This window comes from Perca fluviatilis, chromosome 6 (genome assembly GCF_010015445.1).
Source record: "Perca fluviatilis chromosome 6, GENO_Pfluv_1.0, whole genome shotgun sequence".
NCBI classification, from domain to species: Eukaryota; Metazoa; Chordata; class Actinopteri; order Perciformes; family Percidae; genus Perca; species Perca fluviatilis.
In genome coordinates, this window is record NC_053117.1 from 8,421,874 (window position 1) to 8,441,285 (window position 19,412).

The following is a 19,412-nucleotide window of genomic DNA, read 5'->3' on the forward strand; positions in this document are numbered from 1 at the left end:
GACGTCATGGGCCAAGAATGCGGAAGAGCCGAGGTCCATGTTTGCTTTATGGGTGCGTTCATGGACATCGGAAAAACGTTTTTCCGAGTGAAAACGTCACCATTCACGTAACGTCCTGTGGGAATCACAGGTGGGAAACTCGGGCTGGATTTTCATAACCGAGTTCCCCAGTTGGTGATGCGTTGTTGACAACTGACGTTTGATGGAGGCGACTTTGGTTCACTGAACATATTTCAATGATAATAAACTGTTTATTTTGGACAAATGACTCTGCCAAGAAACATGCACAGACATAACATGTTTAAAATTATTCATAAATAGGCCTATGTATAAAAAAAAACACATTATCCGTGTCTTTTACCGTTTGTCTTGCAGATAACACAAAAAAAAACACCTGGCGATGTGCTGTTTGGATGCTCGCTTAAGAAAACAGCAGAGAATCTTCTGTTATTGTGGCCTCCATGTTTGCACACACCTGATGCTCTAGGCTACGGTCAACCGTTGGTGGCAGTCATGTTTTACCGAGGATACGACCTGCACGATTTGTTCCACGCTAGCCTATGGCTAGCCTCCACTACCTAACCGCTAGCTAGATTCAGTCTAAAATAACGTTAAGTCAAACTTAATGGGAGAAGCAGGCTACAGCTGAATTAAGACTTTACAGTAATAACAATAAAGACAAATATTGAGTGATTGTATTTTAAATGAGCACAATTAAAGTAGAACTGACGTAACAGCTGTTATATATGTTAACGTTTATTTTCAAGTTTTATTTTGAGGGTCTTTTAAAGTTATTACATGCTGTCTCAGCTAGCGGTTAGCCAAATTAGCTGTTAGCTAAACTAACGTTAGCTTGGCTGTCGACTGGAAGCGTGGAACAGATCGTTCAGTGTCTTAAATCCTCGTACAACAGCGCATGAGCGAACATTTTGCGCATGTGCAGAACGGATCCTGCAGGCAGAACGGATCGTATACCGACAACATCCATGCTTGGTTAATGAAGCACTGACATTTGGACCTTTGAGGCTTCCGTGGCAGTGCCCTGCACTGGGCAGGACCCGGTCATTCATTGAGCGGTCTTTCCTTTCTCGCAACTAGCTAGGTAGAGTCAGAGCCATTAGGCTCGTTCGAGATGAGCCAGATCTGCGCAGAATCGATCACCGGCGATCGGCGCCCAATGCATGCCGGTTAGATTTGTGTCCGACTTGATCCCGACTTGCTCTGACGTCATGCACACGTGGGCAACGATAATCTCACGAGACCAAGGCGACGCGGTTGAGACGCGAAGGTAGCGCAGTTGCTTTTCACCAACTGCAAGAGCCAGGCGGACGCAGGTGGACCCAGGGCATGCTGGGAAACGCCGGCCTCTCAGCTGATCAAACAGCTGATTGGTTCAGAATCAACTCAACATGATGACGTTTTATATAAACTTTTTATTGATTTTCAATCGGAGGGATTTTAACTGTGATTTGTCTGATTTAAAAGCTTATTCTGTACAGAACACATGTTGTGTGGCTGATAGTTGTGTTTAAAAGTCAGAGAGACTAAATCTGTTCAGATTACGGATCATCTACAGTCTGTTGTTTATTAAAATCAGCAACAGATCACATGTAGAGAATTTTGACAGCTACTTTGTCATAATAAAAACAACTGGAGACTGTGTAGGAGCTGATATAGGGGTCTGATAACATTTTATTAAATCGGAATCGGACCACCGTGTTTCTGTCACTTCCTGTTCAGCCTGAAGGCTGCTGGAGTCAGCTGGAAAACTGTCCGACTTGAGAGCGGACTTTTGTCACCGCCCCCTGCTGCTGCCGCCTGCTCTCGTCTACTTTACAGGCGAGGCGCAGTTCATCTCGAACGAGCCTACTGTCTATCACTCGGGGTAGAGTTTGAACAAAGTTTTAAAGCAATGAAACGTAAACAGACCCAAAAAACACTATTCAGTGTTTTAAAAAGTCCGTCCCTGAAGCTACTGCCGCGCGGGGTGACACTGCAGCTGCCGCAGATCATGACGACCCGATTACCGTTACAGAAAACCAGCCCGAAAATCCAACCGCAACGTTACTGTTACCTGGTAAGTGACAGTAGCTTATATGATGTTGTGTGTGTGTGTGTGTGTGTGTGTGTGTGTGTGTGTGTGTGTGTGTGTGTGTGTGTGTGTGTGTGTGTGTGTGTGTGTGTGTGTGAGTAAGGGTACCCGCGGGGTCTTAAAAGCATTGAAAAAGTCTTAAATTTGATAATCTCAAATTGGCCTTAAAAGCCTTGAATTTGGTATACAAAGTCTTGGATTTCGTTACAATGTTCTTATTTTTTTACCTTCCCTAGGATTAAGTTCATATCGTAACAAAATGAACTGTGCGTCTCTGGACGCAAGGGAGAACCGAGACACAACGTAAACACGCCTCTCTGACCGGTAACTGGGGGGTTAGCGGTTAAACTGATCGGTGGATGTGCGGAATGTGTCGGGTGTGTCGAGCCTGGCTGGCCACTCGGCGCCTTCAGACAAAGCTCAAGGTAAAAGGCTAACGGCTTATTAGCTAGCCAAACACCGAGCGGCTCCATTAATCTGCGCTCTTATAACAAACTCGTCTTATAACAAACCAAGTGAGCAGCCACCGGACTCTAACATCTGTTGATCGGACTGTTTAGAGACGATGTGACTACAGGTAACGTTACATGTAACGTTAAAGGTTCTGAGATTTACCGTATCAGCAGAGAACACAGAAATATTTTGAATGTGCACAAAGTTTTCAACATGAGCAGAAATCTTGCTCAAAACACATCTGAAATATTACAGTCCAGGGGTGTATTAATTTATTAAAATGAATGAATTTATCATTGAGGTGAATAATTGTCATATGCACATTTAAGGAGGTTACTTCCTCAAAAAAGGTGTCACTCTTGCCTGTCCTTAAAACTTAAGAGCCCTGAGTAAACGCTGAACTGAACTGTGTGTTTTCAGTGTTAAACACAGCTGCAGCTATTCATGCACAACTGTTGTTGGTGTTTTACAGAGGTGGAAGACTTACTCAGATCGTGTATTGCAGTAAAAGTAGAAAAACAGTGTTGTAGAGTTACAAATTACTTGTCAGTTACAAGTCCTGCATTCAACATTGTCCTTAAGTAAGAGTACAAAAGTATTATCAAAATATACTGTACTTAAAGTAGCAAAAGTAAAAGTGCTCATTATGTGGAATATATCTTATTTTATTGGATTATATTATAATCCAATAAATTGTATTAATGACTAATACTTTAAATACAATACAATGTGTTATTTAATTCAAGTAGCCTACTTGTACATAATTATTTTCTAGGGTTTAAAATGTATACAGATTTGACATTTTACCCTCATACTTCTGTCGGAATGGGTACAAAGTTGGCATTGAATTTCATTTGAAATGGTATTAAAAAGGTCTTAAAAAGCCTTGAATTTAAATTGGAGGATCCTGGGGGTACCTGTGTGTGTGTGTGTGTGTGTGTGTGTGTGTGTGTGTGTGTGTGTGTGTGTGTGTGTGTGTGTGTGTGTGTGTGTGTGTGTGTGTGTGTGTGTGTCTGAGTACAGCAGTAAACAGAATACAATGTTTATATTTTCTTGTCTCAGATGATGAGGGAGATGATGCGAACTCATGGCCAGCATTGTGGACTGAAAGTCAGGCTACGGAGTTTAAAACCAGGCATCCTTGGTTAGAGTGGAGGGACAGAAAGTTAGGTCAATATCAGCATACATGCAAAGCTGATATAAGCAATGGAAATTCATAACTTGAATTTACTCTCATTTGCATAGTCACTGACGACTATGCAAATGAGAGTAAATTCAAGTTCATCTTAAATGTGCATTAATTTACACAATTAAATTACTATATTATAATGTTAGTTATCAGTGGTGAGATAATTAACTAAAATAGAAAGAGTGGAGCTTTTTTCTCCTTTCGTCTACTTTTTATGTATTTGTTAGCCATGGTGTTGAAGATTGTAAACAGTGTATTAAATACTTTTGAGTAAATTTAGGCCCTGTTCAGCAGATGTTATTGCTAATAGATACAAAACTTATATGATGATGCTAATTATTAGTCATGGTTTTGTTTACTTCCAGGTTGTGTGCTCTGCAGTGCAACAAAATCAACCACCATCCTTACTGAAAAAGGACTATCCATGTCTGAGGAGTGGGTGGACTTTAAGATCCAGTCATCAAGTGCAAACAGATCCACAGCTCTGTCCTCTTGGAGGAACAAAATCAGACGACATGAGACATCAAGGGCACATGAAATAGCCCAGGAGCTCACTGAAAAGGGTAAGCAGGATGTACTTGGAACTTTGGTGAAAACTATGTCAGAGACTGTGTTGGCTGAGACGGATGCTGTATTCAGAACAGCATACTACCTCGCAAAGATGAACCGACCTTTCACTGACCACGACAATCTTATTGAGCTTTAGAAACAAAATGGTGTTAACATGGGCACTAGTCTCCACTCAAGGTACAGTTCCACAAAAATTGTGGAACACCTAGCAAAAGAGATGCAGAAAAAAAATAGTTAACAGTATTGTGTCATCTCCAAGCAAATTGTCTGTTCTCATTGACGAGGCTACATCTCTCATCCACAAGTCTGCCATGACTGAACTTTTGGTTGAGCTGGAGAGCCAAAGGGCAGAGGGTATAGAAGAAGCTCTACTTAACTGTCTAGACACTGCAGGCTTCAGTGAAGAGTGGGTTAAAAAAAATTGGTTCTCATTTCTTTCTGATGGAGCCAGTGTCATGTTAGGCAAGAACTCTGGTGTGGCAACCAGGCTTACTGCAAGATACCCTAACCTCTTCAAATGGCACTGCATGAACCACCGTTTGGAATTGGCTGTATCTGATGTTGTGGATGAGGTTCAGGCAGTGAATCACTTCAAATCCTTCCTGGAGAAGATCCACAACCTGTACAGTCAGTCTAATAAAAATTCACGGGAGCTTCTGGAAGCAGCGCAAGAAGTGGGCTCACAAGTCCTCAAAATTGGCAGAGTTTTATCTACGCAATGGGTGGCCAGCAGCTTCCGTTCTGTAAAGGCTGTGTGGAGATCCTATGAAGTACTCAACAGACACTTTGAAAATGCTGCAGGAGACGAAACAAGAAACAGCAAAGAGAGACAAACTTACAGAGGCCTGGCACATCGTATGCAAAGCAAGGAATTTCTGTGTGACCTTGGACTCATGTATGATGCACTGTCTGAGCTTGCAAACCTGTCCCAGCAACTCCAGGCCCATTCAATCACACTCTTGAGAGCAGACCATCTTCTGAAGCGCACCATCAGAGTGCTGGCATCATTCAAAGACACCCCAGGAGAGAAATCAAAGGAGGCACTGGCAGCACAGGCTTTGGGACAATTTGGATCAGTTCCACTCCACTCAAATGCAAAGCTCACACCAATCAATGCAAAGCAGTTCCTACAAAGTCTGATTAACAACATGGAGAAGCGGCTCTCATTTGAAGGTGAAATGCTTCATGATGTCTTGTATGATGTCTTCTGTAATCTTGGTTGTCGATAATGTTAATTTGAAGCAGAAAATAGTATTTATAACTCACCTTTAAACTGACTACTACAATGTTTTTAATCAATATCTCCCCCCAGCGTAGGACGTGAAACCAGTTTGGTGAAGAGGATTTCAGACTGTGGCGCAATGGTAGCGCGTCTCACTCCAGATCAGAAGGTTGCGTGTTCAAATCACGTCAGGGTCAATGTTTCTGTTTCTCTAGCTCCATTGGAAAATGGTCAGAATAGGGTGATATTTTGATCACATGCTGGATACTTTATCACATCAGAACAGAAAAATGGTCCCTGAATTCCTGTACAATGAAATGAATGCACTAGCAGTTAAAATCACAATCCTTACTAGCACTTTAAAATATTTTTTTTCATTTCAAGAACTCAAAAGTGGGCTTAAAGGGGCCTTAAACGGACATATAAAGAGTTATCGATATAAATTTCAATTATAATTATTTCGTTACGCATTGTGAATGTTGATTGGACATGGCCTTGGTGATGGTCTGTGCTATCCTAGTGTCCTTCTAGTATTGTATAACTTAATCCATGTACCAGCACCAGTGTTTAGTTTGTTAATTGGTGAGAGGTGATGTGAAACAGACTCTGTAGCTCAACGATAGAGCGTCTGACTCCAGATCAGAAGGCTAACTACATGGAGCTATGTGCTAACACGAGGGAAGCCTGTAATCTTGGCAGTCGATAATGTTAATTTCTCCCCAATTTCAGATCACATTCCTGCTGGAACATGTCTGGTTGTTTAGTTTTTGGTTTAAAAGCTTCAGATGCCAATGATGCAGAGACCTGGAAACACTGACCAATGAGAGCAGACTGGGCTTTTTAAGAAGGATTTTAAAGAGACAGGTCTACAACAGAGAGTACAGGTGCTGCACCCATGGACCGTATATGAAAAATAAAGTGTCTTTTGAATATTAAAGCATACAAACATGTCCTAGAAGAAACACAAAACACAAGCATGAACCTGAAAATAGCTTTTATAACTCACCTTTAAACTGACTACTACAATGTTTTTAATCAATATCTCCCCCCAGTGTAGGACGTGAAACCTATGGCAAGCCTTTTTAACATTTAACAGCTAGACTGGATATGTGTTGCAGATATCTGTAATTCAGTTTTGCCTAGTCAAAAAGAACATTTCAGATATCTGCAACTACATTCTTACTATCCATAATTGTCATTTCAGATATCCACAAAGACATTCTTTCAGACAACAGGAATAACGCGTCTTTACGCATTGACATTTTTGTATGGGGTGTACAGATATCTACAATTCAGTTGCGGATATCCACTATGTGAATTACGGATATCCGCAACTGAATTGTAGATATCTGTAATTCCAGTTTGAGATATCTACAATTTGATTCTGACTAGTCATAACTCCAGTTCAAGATATCTTTAATTCACCTCAATTCAAGATATCTACATGTTCATTTTGAGATATCTTAAATTAAGTTTTGACTAGGCGAAATTACGTTGTATCTGTAACTGGAATTATGACTAGTCAAAATGGCGTTGTAGATATCTTAAACTGCAGTTAGGGATAGTCATAATTTAATTGTAGATATCTATTATCAAGTTATAGATATCTTGAAATTAATTTTGATTAGAGATATGTGAAATTTGAGATATCTGTAACTTTCATTCTGCCTAGTCAAAATGTAATTACAGATATCTTGAATTTGAGTTTTGACTAGGCGAAATGACGTTGCAGATATCTGTATGTGTATGCAAATTAGGCCCGCATCCCACTTTAGGCGGAGCACCTGTTAACTGTTAACTTGTAATTAGCACTGATTAGCACCATGTCGGAGCAGCCAGAGGCCGAAGGAGTTTTTAATCGTCTTTTTAATGCTGCAGCCCGTGCAAGACAGGAGCTGGCAGCGAGAAATAATGATTCAACGTTACTTTCCACAACAAGACGACTATTTCGCCGGCAAGTTCATCGAGTTCGGGGTAAGTTTTCTTTTTTAACATCAGAATTGCTAATGTGCTTGCAGAAGTTCGGGGTAGCTGTTTAATCATATGCTAACTTAAAGCAAAACCGTTGCCAAAATGCATTCTAGGGTCTTTGTGAATGTACTTGAGTCAAACGTCTGTTTAAAATTATACTTAACTACAACAAAAACTGCACTCTTTAAGATTGAAGGTTGTTTAGTTTTAGGGTCAACGCTAGGGGCACTACTAGCACCAAAATCGCTATTTTTAAAATACTAGCTAGCTAGATGGTTAGCTAGGACCACTCGACACAACATAACACTTTGCTTGTATATTATAAGGGTCCCTACACATGAACACTAGCATTGAGAACATTGTTCGTGTGCGAAGAGTTTGCTTAAAAGACTTTTTTGTTAGCAGAGGACTTAGCTAGCTACCCTCACGTTGTTCTCCGGTTGCTCGCCATATGTAGCTAGCTAGCGAAGTTCAAGCGTTAAAAACGTTATTTTAAGTAAACTTCTTGTACACCGAACAATGCTCTAGTTCAAGTGCAGCTTTTGTCGTCAATACCCTTTTAAACGAACGTTTGACTCGTGTACATTCACAAAAAGACCCTAGGTTGTATTTTGGCCACGTGTTTTGCTTTCCCAGCTTGTTTTGCTGGGTTTACTTATCTTGCTTCCTTACTGTAAAGTTATTTGTAGCATAATTTACTGGCCTGATGTACCAGCCTCATAAATAATGTAGCTTAACGCTCAAAAATCATTTTAGCCAAGAATGACTGCTGACAGTTATGTATTTGTGTTTACAGGAGGATCTGGTGGACGGAGGGAAAGCCCTATTTGGCAAGCAAAACTTTTCCTCCTTCCAGGGCCAGATAATGGTTTTTTACCTCCTACAAAAGAACTTGAGGAACTGGCTAAACTTGGATTAAGTAAATGTGAGATTGAAGCACATAATAATTGAGTGTTATTTACTTTTACACCTTATCTAACCTTCTTGCAAAGGAAGCTAATGGAATGAGCTGCTTTGAATTGTGTTGGCTTGACCCTGTCTGGTCCCATTTGTTATACTGTCTCTATATTTGGAAACATTTGACTGTTAAAATACATTTAGCATTTGTTTTAAAGAAATATTATAGAGCAGTTTACTCTTTGATGCATTTTCATAAATTCCCATGTAGCCGTTTTAAATAGTTAACACCTATGCAACACTTTCTCATGCCAAGGCATCACTTTGAAAGTGTCCAGGAATACCTTCCAATGAATCATTTTGCATCAACATTCTGAAGTTACTCAATGGTGGTTATGGTTAATGTGTGAGGATTTGGGGTGGCGTGTCAGAGGCTAAGCTACACCCCAATATATGCAATGTTTATGTTCTTTCACATTATGCTCAAATGTGTGATGTCCTTGTGAGTGAGACCAGGCTCTTTCTTCTCAGTCATAGGCAATTTTCTTAAGAGTGTAGGGTTTGTTTAGTTTTAAAGCTGTAAACTTATTAGAAACACAAATTATCTTAGATTAACTGTGGTAGTCGTACAAGTTTACTTTTGGGGGTTTGGCAACACTACGATTATGTCTGAAAACAGTTTGGATTCCTTGGTTTGTGAAATTTATTGTCTTTGAAACTGGCTACTTGAACATTATAGGAGTCAGGACAAGATCTCTCAGGACTGCTAGGAGTCCTGAAAGATCTTGTATATAGCAACTAATCAATGTTACTTTGCCATTAGGAACAGATTATACTGATGTTTACATTTCCATTTTTAGGAAAACCTGTGCATGAGTCAACAGAGGCCGGACGCACAAACTCAAAGATTGGGTTAAACTGGAGTTTATCTGAATTGAACAACTTTGTTTGCCAAAGCTACCCTCGCGTCGTTTAAATTTGGTAGGCTTTGAATTGGCGAAGGACAGGCAAAGGACGCAAGATCCAGAAATTACAAGTTAGTTCTGTGAAGGAATTAAAAGCAGTTGTTGGCAAAGGCAGACTTTACATCGTCCGCGACTACTGTCTTGCAGGTATGGAATTGTATACCCAGGGATTTATATCATACTACAATCATACATGTTCTCTGTAACATCTATGCCTATAACTGAAGTTACCGTCTCTACCCTCAGGTGACATCACCCCCCCTCTGCCATGTCCCAGAATTTATTCCCCCCCCCTGCGCAGCTCCACCAGTAGATGAGACCTCACCTCAAGTGGTTTCAGATCAGGTCCATATTAAAATGATTGCACATTTAATGTTTTATGCCCACTTTGCACTTTGTTAGGGCTGTCCTCGACTAAAGAAATTCTTAGTCGACTAACACTTATACAATTTTGTCGACTAATCAATTAGTTGATTTAATTGACAGAGCTGTGCGCTTTGAGAGGTGGTTAAGACTAGAAAAGCACAATATAAATGTAGTTGATTAACCATCTGTAAAACTGAGTTTCTCCACAATTAATCCTGCAAAAGCACCACTTTAAATCTTGTGTTTACCATAAATGTGCTTATAAGTTTCTTGGAAATGAGTAATTAAGCATGAATAAGCATAAAAAATGACTAGTCGACTAAGACCAAAACGACCGATTAGTCGACTAAGAGGTGGCAGCCCTACACTTTGTAGTGACATCTTAACACATTAGAAAAAGACAATTATGTATGTATGTATGTATGTATGTATGTATGTATGTATGTATGTATGTCTTTTTCTAATGTGTTAAGATGTATGTATTCTGTCTGAGTAGTTACATTCCCTAGGATAACAGTTTTTGTAATTTTTCTACCTATGTATATTTTCTAATGTATTTTGTTTCCACTATGAGTGAGTGTGTTCTCTGCGGAAAAAAAAATATTTTTTTTTTTTTTTACTACCAGGTGGCATCCACATCCTCTGCCATATCCATTAATTCATTCCCATCGCTCTCAATTGCTCTAGTACAAGATGAGACTGTGGCTGAGAGTACCCAAGCTCAAAGTGTGGTTGCAAATCAGGTACTCAATTTTGACAATGTATAGAATCTATTTTTTAAAGTATTTATTCATTTTGTGTGTACTATTTTGATGGTGATTTGTTTTTTTTAATTTAGGCTCTTCAAGAATGGCGAGCAATACGTGCTCAGCAAGACCAGGAGTATAATACAAGTTTGTTGGTGGATCAGGAGAAGGTAATACTTAAAAGTTCTATTTATGATTTACATTCTCTTAAAGAATGCATACATTTTAATGTAGTCTTCTTTTAATAGGAGAGGAAGAAACTAGCCTATCAGGCCTGTGAGGAAAGACGTCAAAAGGTTTGTTTATAATATATTAGTTTGATAAACTAGCTGAAGGTTATTTTTATTTTTTATTTTTTAAATGAGAGAAATCACATTACAGGCTATTGAGGGAAGACGTCAGCGACTGTCTGCATGTGAGGAACCCTCAGATGGGGCCTTGATCAAATTTAAATATCCAAATGGACACATCAATGGGAGGAAATTCAGCTTGTCAGAGCCAATCCAGGTGATGTGTGTTCAGCTTGAGAAATATCAAGTGTCTTCTCAGTGGGTTGTAAAACTGGACTGGTGTAACACTGTTTCACATCTTTTTAGATCTTGTTTGACTTTGTGGGACAAGTGAAATTGCCAGTGAAATCTTTGTAGTGCAAGAAGCCACATCCTCAAGATCAATTGAGAGCAGTTCATCCGGGTCAATAATGGATCATGGCATTAAAGCATCCTCAACTCTATATGTACTTTGGTATTCAAATCAGGATGTACAGGTAAATGTGTGTTGAATTTTATTTCCTGTCTCAAATGAAAACGGAATGTGTTTTGGTTTGTGCAAGCTCATGTATTGTGCATGTTTTTCAGGAAATTCTCTCGGATCAGCAAAATGATGGATCTCATGCCCTAGACGATACATCTCATGGTCACTCATTGCTGGCTAAGACCTCCTCCCAGCCAAGTCTCTCTGTGCCCTCTCTCCAGCCACTGCTGTGTGAGACCACCCAGCCAAGTCTCTCTGTGCCCTCTCTCCAGCCACTGCTGTGTGAGACCACCCAGCCAAGTCTCTCTGTGCCCTCTCTCCAGCCACTGCTGTGTGAGACCTCCACCCAGCCAAGTCTCTCTGTGCCCTCTCTCCAGCCACTGCTGTGTGAGACCACCCAGCCAACTCTCTCTGTGCCCTCTCTCCAGCCACTGCTGTGTGAGACCTCCACCCGCTCACTGCTGTCTGAGCCCTCCTCCCAGCCACCACTCACTCTGTTCTCACAACCACAAGAAATCCTGACTCTTCATGATGAACCATCACTCCCTCCATCTGCCCAGGAACCAATCATTATTTTTGATGAACAAGATGAGACAGTTACACAAAATCAGTCTCATGTATCAACACATCACCTCAGAGGACCTGTGGATGAGTATGCTTTTCTCTTGACCTAATATTTTTGTTTATGTACATTTTTCATTTTCTATATCCTGTTACATTTAATCAGGTGGTTAAAACTTATAAAATATGGTACATATTTGGCTTATTAATAAAATGCATGAACTTCTTTGGTTGCAGGATTGATCTACAAACCATATTGAAAAAAAATGGTCAGCAAAGTTGACGGAAGCTTCTGTCCAACAAGCAACCAAATAAATGTGTGCAGGGATAATGTTTTACTGTGTAGCCTGCGGGCGTTCAAGCGTAGGTTCTTCAACCCTGAAGCAAAATTGGATGTTGTGTTTGTGGATGAAGATGACAATGGTGAAGGGGCAGTTGACGAAGGCGGCCCGACAAGAGAGTACCTAAGGCTGTTAATGAGGGCTGTCCACCAGTCCAATATCTTTGAGGGCCATGAGAAAGACCGGCAGTTGTCTCTTGATACTCAAGGTAGGGAAGCCCAAATTCTTAAGAATTCTTCAACTGGCAGAATTTTAGAAGTGTATACACAGAAACTCATTTAAAAATGATTGCTCCCTTATTTCTCTGGTCTGATTTATTGTGTTCTGTTTTTTTGTGTTGGGCAGGTTTCATCTGTGTTGTATCATCTTGCTTTTATTTGTTTAATTTTGCCTTGATTTGTTAATTCTCAGTTAGGATTTTTCCATGATTCTTCATTTCTTTGTCTTTTTGTACTTGATGTTTCGAAAGGTGCAATACTTATTATTCGTTGTAGCACTAATATTAATCATAGCATTTTAAGGTATTGCATTTTTAAGAAGCATTACAACAGAGCAATATTTTACGGTTATGTCTTTAATTTTAGCTTTGCAGACTAAACTTTACACATGAGTGGCAAAAATGATTGCTGTGTGTGTCGTCCATGGAGGAGTCGGTCCACACTTCTTTTCCGAAAAGGCTTTTCCATCAAATCTGTGGGATACCAACACCCCCGCCACAGTGGATGAAGTTGGTGACCATACTTCAGGGAACAGTTAATAAAAGTAAGCAGGAGAAAAGGTTATACATTGAATGTACAGTACTGTGACACAGCCCTGTTATTTTCTATTTATGAATCTCTTCAAACATGTTCAGATCCTCATGAACACGAGCGCTATATTGCTTAAACATCTCATTTTATAAAGGGAAGGTATCCTTGCACGCCAATTTTGGACTGACTAACTCACTCTTTCATTGTCTTCCATCTTCCGTCTTTTTCTGTATTTCTTTCGCTTTCTTTTTAGATACAGGAAGCAATAACAGTCCAAGAGGCGAACACTGCAATTGCAGAGGCAGCAGATAGTCTCAGCATTATAGGTTCCTTAAGACATGTTTCCAGCCTGAAGGAGAAGGACTCCCTTGTACAGTCAGCTGCAGACTTCTTCGTCAATGGAAGATTGGTGACTGCCCTGGACCAGTAAGTGCCTCAATTGTCTTCATCTTTCCGAAAAATGAACCTGTCATTGGCCCAGGGACTCCACTCATTACACGTCCCCATTTTTTATAGGTTTGCTGAGGGGTTAAAAACCCTTGGTTTACTGGAGGAGCTGAGGAAAAATCCAGCAGTGTTCTACAACATGTTTGTCAGTGAGGAGATTCCACTACAGGCGAAGGGCCTATGCACTTTATTTGACGTGGACTTCTCTGTGCAGGGCAGCACCGGAGAGACCGAGAAAAACAGACAATATGCTTTTGGCGTGACTGGTTAATTGAAATTGAAGGTGTACTATTTATTGTACAAGTTATAACATGGACTTCATAAGTACAATTATTAATGGTTATTTTGTTGTCCTGGTTGGCAGGAAAATTAATGCTGTAGTTGAAGTGACATTGAAGTCTGGCTGTGTGAACATGGGTAGCTCCCTTAAACTTGTTCATATTGTGTTGTAATATATTACCAAAAAAGTACTTGACTGAGGCTTTTGTGGTTGATATTCACCACAAAAAGTCCTGTCGGTATGCAACTTCCAAATTTCTCCAAAGTAACACATACAAAAGACTAGGGCTGGGCAAAAAATAAAATCAACCTTAATGTGTTTAAGGGACCTAAATTACTATTTCTCTCCACTTTCTTGTGTTACAGAAGGATAATGCAGTCCAGTCACCCTGGAGAAGGTATTGGAGTTTACAACTGGAGCCTCAACAGTGCCTCCGCTGGGATTTCCACACCGTCCACAAATTCAGTTCCTTCATGAGGGCAACAGAATCTTCCCAGAAGCAAATACTTGTGCTCTTCTACTCCGCCTGCCGCTGCACTCTTCCTATGAAGCCTTCAAACAATACATGATGGAGGGAATTTTGCAAGCTCCAACCTTTGGACTTGCATGATGTCACTGTGTGTAAAATTTGTTGATGGAAATTCAGTTTTCACTTGAGCTATATTTATGCTTAGAAGTTAGTTGATAGAATGCTGTGTTGAAGCAAGTCACAGGTTCAAATGGTAATTTTTTTTTTTTCTTTTTTTTTAGATTTAGTAATTTTGTTTATTTTGCTTTAGTAACAGTTAACTTCAGTTAATTCAATATTGAGTTTTTCAGTTAACTCAAATGTATTGTGTATTTTTTTATTTTTTTTTGCTTTCTTTCAAAAATATTTTTATATATTTTTGAAGATCTAAATTGACATGATTTTCACAACAATGGCACACAAATGTGAATTAAATACAGCCTAAAGACCACCAATTACCTCATTTCCAGAATTAGGATATTGGCTCTGAAGTTGCCTCACATGTTGTTCTAGTTCACCATCATCTATTGCAGACAGCATACTTCTAACAGGTATACCCATCAACTTTGACTTCTTGTACAGAAATGATGAGAAGCATCCCAGTATTTCAGCAGTTTGTGCAATTGTATGGCCTTGCTTCAGCAGAAATTCAATGTGTTCTCTGGTAACATCACGGGCTGGTCGGCCTCTTCTCACTACAAAAAAGTGTTTAAGCAGCATTGTACTGTTTATTTTTTGTATATATCAGCGTAGCAATTCACATGCATGCATTGGAATTGCGTATTGTTAATGAATAGGCAGGTTCAGATGGAGTTTTTTTTTTAGACTCAGTAATTCTGTTCATTTTACATGAGTTACAGTTCACTTAAGTTGATAGGTTATTCAATATTGAGTTTTTCAGTTAACTCAAATGTATTGTGTATTTTTTTTATATTTTGAATGTTTTTTAAAAATATTTTAATTTTTACAAGACATTTATTGGGCTTATAGTTCATGGTTACTATGGTGACACTGTTGCGGTTGTCTAATGAAATAGATACTCCTTTATAAGCCTACTGTAAGGATTTATTGGGCTTCTAATTCAATGAATTTGATCAAATCACACATAACTGCCAATATGTTTGGCTTATGTAGATGTTGACGAATACAGAGTGAATACAGACAAGGCAAACAAAAAGTCAGGCTGGTTGTAGTTCCGTCAGAGCTGGAAGCTGCTACCTGACCAGAGGAGGTTTGAGGTAAAGGAGGATGACCTGAAGAGTCTGGACAGACACTGAAGGGACAGAAGTCAGTACAAGCAAATGTGATATAATAAACTGTATAACATGGTGAAAAATGAAACTCTTACTGCGGTTTGTTTATAAACAGTTTGTTCATTGTATCACATTCAGTTATACTGACTTCTGTCCCTCCAGCGTCTGTCAGACTCCTGGTCATCAACCTCAACAGCTTACCGTTGTAACCTGTCCCTATCATGACTCGGTCTCTGTTCTGATTGATTGATGTTAAGGTATAACAAGGTATTTAAGGTATTTTTGGCTGTTAAACCTCTCTCCTTAACTGTTAATCTAAAATCCCCATTCAAGCCATTAAACATTTCATATTTTTTCATACATTACCAGCTTATTCATTTTTTTTATTCATCTTTTCAATCCCATTCATAAATATTTAGATCCTTCTTCACTTTTCCAAGTATTCATGGGTCAATGACGAATAAGGGTTGGCCAGATGAAAAAGATTCAAAAACTTTGAAAAAGCTTTTTTAAAGGCATTGAGTTTCGTTAAAATGTATATTTTGTGTTATTGTACATTTTATTTCATTTGAAATAGGATTTTCACCCTTTTTTTTAACAGGTAGGACCAAATGGACCTAAAATGTCAAGTGGTGTAACCACAAAGGAATGATTAATATTTAATATTTCATCCACTACATTGTTTGTGAGTGCACTCATACAAATTAACTCCTATTTACAAATTTCAGCCAAAAATAGATTTTATTAGTCTTACTTCTAAATTTAAATTATATTTGTTATTGCAATATCAAGTGGTAGACGTGCTGGAAACATTTGTTTTCTAAATAATCTTCGACAAATTGTGTAAAAAGTCTTAAATTGTTTCTACAGTGGAGTAGAGTATTACATTTTATCAAACATTAATTTCCCTGCACATCATTTTTTCAAGAAAAATACTGGTTATCCCATTTGACACAAACCAGTTACACCACCTGACGTGATGCTTGTAAGTGACACTAAACTATTGAACTTAGCGTTTAATTTAATTTCAATGACAAATATTTAAATATATTATAACTCATTAGATTAAATTAAACAACTAACATCTTAAAAAATTGTGTGTGTATGTGTGAACAGTATTTGTGTGTGAGAAAGAGGTAGATAGATCGGTAAAAGAGAGAGGGAGAAGCAAGTCTGTTTAGGGTTGTGCATGCCCTTTAACATGTTTACAGGTAAAGAGCTCATTATGCTTTTTGGGATGTCATAGGTTTACAAAGTGAAAAAGCCCAAAGTCCCCCCCAAAGGGACTTACCATCTCCAACAGAAAACACTGTTCACAAACTGCTCCAAACAGCTCTGTTGTAGTCCAGCCTTCAGAGACAAACATGCGTCACTTTGTAACACACGTTATAATGCTCGCCTAGCTGCTAGCGTGGCACGCCCTCATACTCTGCTTCTGACTGGCTAGTAGTCCTTACCTAGGTACTGCGCATGTGCGACTCCCAACAAAGATGGAATAGAAGTGAGATGTCTCACTCTGTACCTAAAACAGAGTGCTAAACACACAGGGTGAAAAGAGGAGCTGCAGCAATGTGCAGTACAACAAAAAATAATGGTGTTTTTTTTTGAAAATTAAACCATGTAAAACTATTCTGGTACAACCTCTAAACGCAATTATTAACCTGAAAATGAGCTCTTTAACTTATTCTGGTGCATTTATCTGAATTCAATTTGATAAACTAAATTTTGTTCAATGGCATTTTTAATATTTAAGTAACATCTTATACTTCAATTAAATAATCCTTGAATGTTTTAGGTATTTCAAAGTTGCTGTTCTTGTAATACATTAGGGGTCACAGTTCAACTGGCTCATTCTATGTTATTAAATTGTTAAGAAATGATTGTAACATTGCAAAGGAATGATATGGAAATTGTAATTTAAGGGTAAAACTTTTTTTAAACACTAAGGCCTTGCACTATAATGATTTAGCCTAGCCTAGCTAAATAAGCTATCTTAATTAAGTGTTGGATAAATTACTTCCACTTTTAAATTAAAAAGATAATCAAACCGGGCACCCCAAAAAATTATTTTTAAATAGTAATTAAGTTCATATAACCTCTTGGACCAGTAACTGAACTAGTTATATTTACAAATGGTGTAACCGGTTACACCATTTGACATTTCAATGTAAAATCAAATTGGTCAGGCATTATAATGGACACATATATCAGCATATGGCCTTGGTGTAAATAATCAAACACAATTTTTACACTAAATACACATTTTTATTCAAAAGAATGTTTTTCAATGTTTTACTTGGGTCATACCATTTGACATGTGAACCAAAGAACTGAACTTAACCTAAAAATGTCTTATTAACTTATATTTATCAGTTATTAATCCTGTGATGCAGCAGTTATGCTGATCAGGGGTCCTTTTCTCTGATGTAACTTTCTGTCATGTGATCTTCTTGCTGATTTTAACAAAATGGCACCTTAAATGGTGGTTACACCCACCACTTGACATTTCAGGAAGCTAGCATGACTGACAGGATTCCCTAAATTATAAAAATAAATATAAGCATAATTATAAAATATATTGTAAATATGTATAATAACCTTTAATTTAGGTTAATGCCCAAGTAGTTAATGGGATCTTTAATTAAGAAATTCGACCTTTTTAAGCAAGATAAAAATGTTGGTACAAAGTTTTGACGGTTAGACCACTTAGACATTTTTGCCCTTAATCGCCAATTATTCTCTTAAAATTAATTAAAACCAAACTCTTTAAAATATGGCCTCTAAGAAAGTATGTATTAATGTAATTTGTTTGTCTGTTTTTTAAATGAAATGTATTTAAATTTAATTTCACCTTATAGACACAAAAAAATGGGCGTCACGTCATTATTGAATACATTTTTTTAATGCATTTTCAAATCTTGTCTATAGATTCATATTACATTTAAACCTTAAGATGTTTTACATTTTTCATACATTAAAGAGTTTTATTCAACATTTAAATCTCATTCATACTAATTAGACACTTTTTCTACAAATCATAACAATGGAAGTAGAAAGGAAATATAAAAATATTGTCAGCTAACAACACTATAAATAAATAAAGAAACAACACAACACCAACAGTGCTGTTAGCTACTGCCAATGTCTGGACTGGCACCCCCCCCACCCCCCCCCAAAAAAAAAAACAAACACAACAAAAAAAGCAAACAGGGCAAAAAGAAAAAAAAAAAAAAAAAAAAAATAACAACATAAAATAAAAAAATGAGAAAAGAAAAAAAGAAGGGGGGGAAGGAAAAATATTTTAACAAAACTCCTACTCAAAAGGATATTACAGAATGTAATTTAAGACATTTACCATTTTATTCATATATAATCCTATTGTGAACCCAAGACTTTTAAAAAACTAATTTCAAGCACCAAAACAATTAAGTTTAGGTTTGCTTCACAAGAGACAGAGACACACAGACAGAGACACAGACAGAGACACAGACAGAGACACACAGACAGACAGACAGACAGACAGAGACAGACAGAGACACAGACAGAGACACACAGACAGACAGAGACAGACAGAGAGACACACAGACAGACAGACACACAGACACAGACAGACAGAGACACACAGACAGAGAGACAGAGACAGAGAGACACAGACAGACAGACAGACACAGACAGAGACACACAGACAGACAGACAGACACAGACAGACAGACAGACAGACAGACACAGACAGAGACACACAGACACAGACAGAGACACACAGACAGAGACACACAGACATACAGAGAGACAGAGACACACAGACAGAGACACAGACAGAGACACACAGACAGACAGACAGACAGACAGACAGAGACAGACAGAGACACAGACAGAGACACACAGACAGACAGAGACAGACAGAGAGACACACAGACAGACAGACAGACAGAGACACACAGACAGAGACACAGACAGAGACACACAGACAGAGACACAGAGACACACAGACAAAGACACACAGACAGACAGAGAGACAGAGAAACACAGACAAGAGAGACACAGAGACA

General features: G+C 38.5%; 2 protein-coding genes and 2 long non-coding RNA genes across 7 annotated transcripts; all 4 read left to right on the forward strand.

The window, feature by feature from the left end:
* Positions 1-1,838: 1,838 nt before the first annotated feature.
* LOC120560006 (E3 SUMO-protein ligase KIAA1586-like) lies at positions 1,839-5,872 on the forward strand. Of its 2 annotated transcripts, none has more exons than XM_039802097.1 (3): positions 1,839-2,077; positions 4,100-5,477; positions 5,617-5,872. In XM_039802097.1, exons 2-3 carry the CDS (start codon positions 4,616-4,618, stop codon positions 5,619-5,621), a joined length of 867 nt encoding a protein of 288 aa, XP_039658031.1. In that variant the 5' UTR covers positions 1,839-2,077; positions 4,100-4,615; the 3' UTR covers positions 5,622-5,872. The 2 variants fall into 2 exon arrangements, with proteins under 2 accessions (XP_039658031.1, XP_039658030.1); XM_039802096.1 differs by having other exon boundaries at positions 5,622-5,872.
* A 1,207-nt stretch (positions 5,873-7,079) lies between these two features.
* On the forward strand, positions 7,080-9,357 carry LOC120560009. Its single transcript, XR_005639402.1, has 3 exons — positions 7,080-7,500; positions 8,294-8,422; positions 9,255-9,357. It is a non-coding gene; the product is annotated as an uncharacterized LOC120560009 (long non-coding RNA).
* A 306-nt stretch (positions 9,358-9,663) lies between these two features.
* LOC120560007 (AP2-associated protein kinase 1-like) lies at positions 9,664-12,799 on the forward strand. Of its 3 annotated transcripts, none has more exons than XR_005639399.1 (9): positions 9,664-9,704; positions 10,352-10,468; positions 10,564-10,641; positions 10,720-10,767; positions 10,853-10,978; positions 11,068-11,237; positions 11,329-11,876; positions 12,023-12,334; positions 12,711-12,799. XR_005639399.1 is itself a non-coding variant. In XM_039802098.1 (4 exons), the coding sequence occupies exons 1-3, from the start codon at positions 11,172-11,174 to the stop codon at positions 12,066-12,068; spliced, it is 660 nt and encodes a 219-aa protein (XP_039658032.1). In that variant the 5' UTR covers positions 11,079-11,171; the 3' UTR covers positions 12,069-12,334; positions 12,711-12,799. The 3 variants fall into 3 exon arrangements, 1 of the variants encoding a protein (XP_039658032.1); XR_005639400.1 differs by having other exon boundaries at positions 12,472-12,793; XM_039802098.1 differs by lacking the exons at positions 9,664-9,704; positions 10,352-10,468; positions 10,564-10,641; positions 10,720-10,767; positions 10,853-10,978 and having other exon boundaries at positions 11,079-11,237.
* Positions 12,800-12,867: 68 nt separating this feature from the next.
* Positions 12,868-15,725, forward strand: LOC120560008. Its single transcript, XR_005639401.1, has 4 exons — positions 12,868-12,888; positions 13,129-13,301; positions 13,392-13,605; positions 13,968-15,725. It is a non-coding gene; the product is annotated as an uncharacterized LOC120560008 (long non-coding RNA).
* The last annotated feature ends 3,687 nt before the right edge of the window (positions 15,726-19,412 follow it).

What these genes read in the sequence shown, in the direction of transcription:
- LOC120560006 (XM_039802096.1), top strand. Translation starts at nt 4,616, where the DNA reads ATGACTGAACTTTTGGTTGAGCTGGAGAGCCAAAGGGCAGAGGGTATA. An exon ending in GAAGCGGCTCTCATTTGAAG is followed by an intron (nt 5,478 to 5,621) that starts GTGAAATGCTTC and finishes CCCCCAGCGTAG; the next exon opens with GACGTGAAACCAGTTTGGTG.
- LOC120560007 (XM_039802098.1), top strand. Translation starts at nt 11,172, where the DNA reads ATGGATCATGGCATTAAAGCATCCTCAACTCTATATGTACTTTGGTAT. An exon ending in ATTCAAATCAGGATGTACAG is followed by an intron (nt 11,238 to 11,328) that starts GTAAATGTGTGT and finishes CATGTTTTTCAG; the next exon opens with GAAATTCTCTCGGATCAGCA. An exon ending in CTCAGAGGACCTGTGGATGA is followed by an intron (nt 11,877 to 12,022) that starts GTATGCTTTTCT and finishes CTTTGGTTGCAG; the next exon opens with GATTGATCTACAAACCATAT.